Source organism: Entelurus aequoreus, linkage group LG10 (assembly GCF_033978785.1).
Source record: "Entelurus aequoreus isolate RoL-2023_Sb linkage group LG10, RoL_Eaeq_v1.1, whole genome shotgun sequence".
NCBI lineage: Eukaryota > Metazoa > Chordata > Actinopteri > Syngnathiformes > Syngnathidae > Entelurus > Entelurus aequoreus.
The window spans coordinates 67,491,283-67,498,782 of NC_084740.1; the positions used below are offsets into that span (position 1 = coordinate 67,491,283).

The 7,500-nt window shown below is 37.2% G+C and overlaps 1 protein-coding gene across 2 annotated transcripts in view; it reads right to left on the reverse strand.

Annotated features, from left to right (window-relative positions):
* The window catches only part of kalrna (kalirin RhoGEF kinase a), a 282,218-nt gene that overhangs the window by 87,172 nt on the left and 187,546 nt on the right, over positions 1–7,500 (reverse strand). The window contains exon 1 of one of the 2 annotated variants that reach the window (XM_062061508.1): positions 1,124–1,252. The exons of the other annotated variant lie outside the window; for it this stretch is intronic. Within the exon in view, the coding sequence (XP_061917492.1) occupies positions 1,124–1,168 (45 nt within the window). The 5' untranslated portion in view covers positions 1,169–1,252. Of the gene's footprint in view, positions 1–1,123; positions 1,253–7,500 lie in introns of those variants that run through there. 2 annotated transcript variants of the gene reach the window in all.

Consider the following 7,500-nt stretch of genomic DNA (forward strand, 5'->3'; position numbering starts at 1 on the left):
AAAACACTCTCTGCACACTAATCCATGTTTGGCGCATTTTAGCTGCTTGATATTTCTGACTGATTACAAAACTTTAAGGAGTCGAACTTTCACATACTCTTAATATACAATTATAGTAATTATAAATCCACTATGTTAATACAATATGTACACATATATATGTAAAGGCTATATTTATATATATATATATATATATATATATATATATATATATATATATATATATATATATATATATATATATATATATATATATATATATATATATATATATATATATATATATATATATGCTAGCTAAATAGCACTAAATAACAAACAGATTATACACACATATATATGTATATATGTATATATGTATATATATATATATATATATATATATATATATATATATGTATATATATATATATATATATATATATACATATATATATATATACATACATATGTATGTGTGTATATATATACATATATATATATATATATATATATATAAATCTGCACCTTTTATATGCATGTATGTGTTGTAGTGTTTACTGTTGTAGTGCAAGACGTCCGCAGCTGCAGAAAAGTCATAAAAATAACTGTTAGCATACTTTTCCATGCGGTGCATTAAAAAAACTAAATAAAAAACATTGCGACGGTAATCAAGCCTGACGTAAAAAAAAAATAAAACGGGATAGTCGGGTTTCATCGTCTGGCCGTGACGGCTAATGGCTTGTTTCCTGTCTCTCCGCCTGTCCTGCCCGGCGTACACACACACACACGCACACACAAACACACGCACACACGCCCTGTTTAACCATTAATCTACCCCTCACGCACACACACACACGCATGACGCGGTCACAAGCACACTTTTACGACCCGCTACAGTACGTGAATGTCAGCACTGCGGTCCGCGTTAATAATCAATAACTGATCAATGATTCAACTTTATTTCACGTACAAAACATTGGATTTCATTCCCTGTTTTAACGCAAATGTAGAAAGCTATCGGACTCATTCAACACCCCTGCCGCCTTTAAAGGCGGAGAAAAAAGTCCATGTCAGAAAAGGACAAAGCCAATCAGTCGTCAATAAGTCTGATCGGTAAGAAGAACACAAAGTGGGGACTCACTCTGCTGCTCTCCTTGAACACTTTAAATCTCATCCACTTTGGCATGTCCACCTCTCCTCGTCGTCTCGCACACTCTCACACTTTACAAGGCACTTTTTTTTGGACGCACACAAACATACGCCCTCCTCACACACACACACACACTCACACACACACACACACGCACACGCGCACACACGATCGCGAGCTCGCTCACTGGATGAACAAACAGCTGGAGTGTTTGACGGGAGCGGTGTTTTTCTGTGTGTGTGAAAGACGAGTCATACGTCCAACAGATGGTCGCAGCGCTCGCTAATGCATTTGATTCATGAGGACACGTGCAGACAGACATTTAAAAAGCCAAAGAAAAACCAAAGCGCGGTGAAATAAGCCGACTTAAAACGCATCTGGACGGTATTCGCATTTCTTTGTTTTTTATTTTTAATACATTTGCAAAAAAACTGTTCACATTGTCATTACGGGGTATTGTGTTGTGAATTTTGAGGGCGAAAACAAATGTATTGTTTTGGAATAAGGCTGTAACATAACTGTGAAGACTTCCTGGATGCAGTGGAGTTTACATGTGATTAGCAAAAAAAAAACACATTTCTGTAGAAACCGCAGCTGAATGCTAAAAAACCTAAGTGCTAACAGTTAGCATGATAGCGAAAATTAAAACATGTCTGTTGGATGCGTATCTGCAAAAGGAGCGACAAAAGCCTGCATGCTAACATACTTAGCACGGTAATAGTTAGCATGAGTTAAGTACTAAAAAGTATGAGTCTGAGGTGTATCCCTCATAGCTCGGCAGGCTAAATTAACATGTGTTAAGTACCAAAATGTATGTGCATAAGGTGTATCCCTGCAAAAACAGCAACAACAAAAAAAATAACATGCTAAAATACTTAGCACGATAATGGTTAGCATATGTCAAGTACCAAAATGTATGAGTCTGAGGTGTATCCCTGCAAAAATAGTTATAAAAGCTAGCATACTATCTATGTATGTTAAAAGCCTAAACGCTAACAGGTAGCATGCTAGCCAAAAAGAAAACATGTCCCTGATAAATAGCGTATACCCCTGCAAATATTTTTTTTTAAAAGCTAGCATGCTAACGTACTTAGCACGTTAAGTTAGCATGCGTTAAGTACCAAAAAATATAAGTCTGAAGTGTATCCTTGCAAAAAATAGCTCAAAAAGCTAGCATGCTAACGGTTAACATGTGTCAAGTACCAAAATGTATGAGTCTGAGGCTTATCTCTGCAAAAATAGCTTAAAAGGGATGGCATGCTAACATACTTAAAACACTAACGGTTAGCATGTGTCAAGTACCAAAATGTAAGAGTCTGAGGTGTATCCCTGCAAAAATAGCTATAAAAGCTAGCATGCTATCTATGTATGTTAAAAAGCCTAAACGCTAACAGGTAGCATGCTAGCCAAAAAGAAAACATGTCCCTGATAAATAGCGTATATCCCTGCAAAAATTGTTTAAAAAAGCTAGCATGCTTACGTACTTAGCACGGTAAGTTAGCATGCGTTAAGTACCAAAAAACATAAGTCTGAAGTGTATCCTTGCAAAAAATAGCTCAAAAAGCCAGCACGCTAACAGTTAACATGTGTCAAGTACCAAAATGTATGAGTCTGAGGCGTATCCCTGCAAAAATAGCTACAAAAGCTAGCGTGCTAACATACTTAGCACGGTAACAGTATGTGTCAAGTGACAAAATGTATGAGTCTGAGGCGTATACCTGCAAAAATAGCTATAAAAGCTAGCATGCTAACATACTTAGCACGGTAACAGTACGTGTCAAGTGACAAAATGTATGAGTCTGAGGCGTATCCCTGCAAAAATAGCTATAAAAGCTAGCATGCTAACATACTTAGCACGGTAACAGTATGTGTCAAGTGACAAAATGTATGAGTCTGAGGTGTATCGCTGCAAAAATAGCTATAAAAGCTAGCATGCTAACATACTTAGCACGGTAACAGTATGTGTCAAGTGACAAAATGTATGAGTCTGAGGTGTATCCCTGCAAAAATAGCTACAAAAGCTAGCATGCTAACATACTTAGCACGGTAACAGTATGTGTCAAGTGACAAAATGTATGAGTCTGAGGTGTATCGCAGCAGAAATAGCTATAAAAGCTAGCATGCTAACATACTTAGCACGATAACAGTATGTGTCAAGTGACAAAAGGTATGCGTCTGAGGTGTATCCCTGCAAAAATAGCTATAAAAGCTAGCCTGCTAACACACTTAGCACGGTAACAGTATGTGTCAAGTGACAAAATGTATGCCTCTGAGGTGTATCCCTGCAAAAGTACCTCAAAAAGCTAGCATGCTAACGTGCTTAGCATGCTAACGTGCTAAGCATGCTAACGATTAACATGTGTCGAGTACCTAAATGTTTTCCAAATTAAATTAGTTTTTAAATGTTTTCATTTATAAATTTTCCTTTTAATTGATTTTTCAAAAGTTGATTCGATTTAGAATGGAGTTGAATAAGAATCGCAATTCGGATGTGAGTCGATTTTATTGCACTTATGCTGTCTCTCAGTAGAGTGCTCTTGGAATCACTGAATAAAGCTTTTATCGAGGCCACAGTTGGACCCTGGAACAGACTATGTCTACTTACATTACTTCCTATGGGAACAATTGATGGTAAATTCCAACCACCGGTAATCGGGAATCGTACAACACCCTGGACCTTTAAGGTTCTACTGGGACACGGAGACCATAGAACAATGGTACGTGGGCTCCATCTAGGGGTACGCCAAAGAATCACCCAATCAAATATTCAAACACAGTGTTACCGTTTAAACTGTGCGTAATGGTACAGTGGCCAGGAATATTAAATATACTGGTGAAATAAAATAATCTGCCTTGTTTTTAATGAATATTTAGGCCTACTACGCCACTGTATTTTACTGTAGATCACTATGGTGGAACATGGAGAGCCATGGAAGATGCAAAAAAAACAAAGTTGTAAAAAAGTTTTACATAACACCCAACCCACACACACACACACACACACACACACACACACACACACACACACACACACACACACACACACACACACACACACACACACACACACAAACACACACTTGTAATGGAAGAAGTGACTCAAAAAGTACACAGACTGTGTATTTTGTCGTACTTTATGTTGCCATCTTCTGTGTTTTTACGTGGCCTCCTCTCATCGTAATTTTCATTTTTCAAGTTTAATATAATTTTGTTGTGCAACATTAAAACGCTGATGAACAAATCGGGTGTTGTTTGAGGGCAGAAAGACGTCACCGATGACAACGTGACGCTGAGATAAGACTTCCTTCTTTCACTTCTTGGCATTTTCATTTGTGAAATTTGAGAAACACACAAAAACACGACAAACGTATATATATATATATATATGTATATATATATATATATATATATATATATATATATATATATATATATATATATATATATATATATATATATATATATATATATATGTATATATATATGTATATATATATATATATATATACACACCGTATTATTCGGAGTATAAGTCGCACCGGCTGAAAATGCATAATAAAGAAGGAAAAAAACATATATAAGTCGCACTGGAGTATAAGTCGCAGTTTTGGGGGAAATGTATTTGATAAAAGCCAACACCAAGAATAGACATTTGAAAGGCAATTTAAAATAAATAAAGAATATTGAACAACAGGCTGAATAAGTGTACGTTATATGAGGCATAAATAACCAACTGAGAACGTGCCTGGTATGTTAACGTAACATATTATGGTAAGAGTCATTCAAATAACTGTAACATATAGAACAGGGGTCACCAACCTTTTTGAAACCAAGAGCTACTTCTTGAGTACTGATTAATGCGAAGGGCTACCATTTTGATACACACTTAAATAAATTGCCGGAAATAGCCAATTTGCTCAACTTACCTTTAACTCTATGTTATTATTAATAAATAATTATATTTATCTTTGTGGGAACACTGATCATCTTAATGATTTCTCACAATAAATATATATAGAAACAGATAAATATCAATATGCAACACTTTATTTTGATATTTTCTCTAAGTGCACATTTTTCAAATTGAACATTTTCAAATGATCACTTCTAAGACAGTCTTGTGAAATCACAATATCCCATTTTAACTAGCTAGCCACTAACATTTTTTAACAAATCATGAATTACTTTGCACCATGTTTGTACAAATAATAACTCATGTAAAATACAAAAGTCAACTCTCAAATTTTTAAATAAATCATGTGACACTTTAAACTGGACTCCAAATCTGTTATCTGTTTCTTTGTCAGTTAGTGGGAAGCCTGGCATTGCATGCTGTTAACTAGTGTGTTGTACTCTGGTGTGTAACTTGACACTGCAACTCTGAGTGAGTCTTGCAAATGTGCATCAGTGAGGCGTGTTCTGTGTTTGTTCTTGATGAAGTTCATGTCAGAAAAGGCTGATTCACAAAGATAAATTGAGCCAAACAGGCTTGCAACCTTCATAGCTGCACCACTGTACTTATCTGTGTCAACAAGGCACCAAACGTTTGGTGCAGCCTGGTGGGCTTTAAGGTGGAGGTCATTTTGCAGTGTTACAATTTCATTCTGTTCAGCATCCAGGCTGAATGTTGCACTTAACTGCTCAGCAATGCATGATATGTCCACGTTCATGAAAGGATTAGAAATGAACGATATACATGGCTCAAGCTGATCCAGGTCACAAAACCTTTTCTCAAACCCTTGCCCAACTCTGTTTATGACCTGAGAGTACCTTTTCTGCAACTTTGTCAAAAGCCTCAAATTCTACAGATTTTCTAGATTTACCAGAATAATTTTTTTAAATTTTAATCATAATAAGTTTGAAGAAATATTTCACAAATATTCTTCGTCGAAAAAACAGAAGCTAAAATATTTATTATTCTTTACAATAAATTTTTTTTATTTACTTGAACATTGATTTAAATTGTCAGGAAAGAAGAGGAAGGAATTTAAAAGGTAAAAAGGTATATGTGTTTAAAAATCCTAAAATAATTTTTAAGGTTGTATTTTTTCTCTAAAACTGTCTTTCTGAAAGTTATAAGAAGCAAAGTAAAAAAATTAATGAATTTATTTAAACAAGTGAAGACCAAGTCTTTAAAATATTTTCTTGGATTTTCAAATTCTATTTGAGTTTTGTCTCTCTTAGAATTAAAAATGTCGAGCAAAGCGAGACCAACTTGCTAGTTGTGGGGAGGCGGGGCCGGCGGACTGACGGCGCCCGCTCCAAGATGGCGGCGAGGAGGCGTGGACGAGCGGGCGGCAAGGTGGGGCGCAATCAGCATAAGGTGTGTGGAGCGCGCAGCTGTGGACAGTGCAATCACCCTCTCGGACCGTATAAAAGGGCGAGAGACGTGAACATCAAGGGAGGAGACGGAGAAAGACGGCGGACGGGAGGAAACCATCCTCTGCTGCCACGCAAACGACGGCGACGTGCTGCTGAAAAGCAGACGGCGGACGGGAGGAAACCATTCATGTGCTCACGTGAGATAAAAGGCAGCTGCTGAAAAGCACGCAAAAGACTGATTGAAATAATAAAGAAGTCTAAACCGTCTCACGACAATGTCTTCCCTGGATGGTACTGAGAACCCGCACGACAGTTAGGACTGTCACACCAGTAACTAAATACAATTTAAAAAATAGAGGCAGCTCACTGATGAGTGCTGCTATTTGAGCTATTTTTAGAACAGGCCAGCGGGCGACTCATCTGGTCCTTACGGGCGACCTGGTGCCCGCGGGCACCGCGTTGGTGACTCCTGATATAGAACATGCTATACGTTTACCAAACAATCTGTCACTCCAAACCGCTAAATCCGATGAAATCTTATACGTCTAGTCTCTTACGTGAATGAGCTAAATAATATTATTTGATATTTTACGGTAATGTGTTAATAATTTCACACATAGGTCGCTCCTGAGTATAAGTCACACCCCCGGCCAAACTATGAAAAAAAACTGCGACTTATAGTCCGAAAAATACGGTATATATACACATACACATACAGTCGCGATCAAAAGTTTAAATACACTTGTAAAGAACATAATGTCATGGCTGTCCATGTGATGTCAGATGAAACACAAATTGAGCTGTTTGGCCACAATACCCAGCAATATGTTTGGAGGAGAAAAGGTGAGGCCTTTAATCTCAGGAACACCATCCCTACCATCAAGCATGGTGGTGGTAGTATTATGCTCTGGGCCTGTTTTGCTGCCAGTGGAACTGGGGCTTTATAGAGAGTAAATGGGACAATGAAAAAGGAGGATTACCTCCAAATTCTTCAGGACAACCTAAAATCATCAGCCCGGAGGTTGGGTCTTGGGCACAGTTGGGTG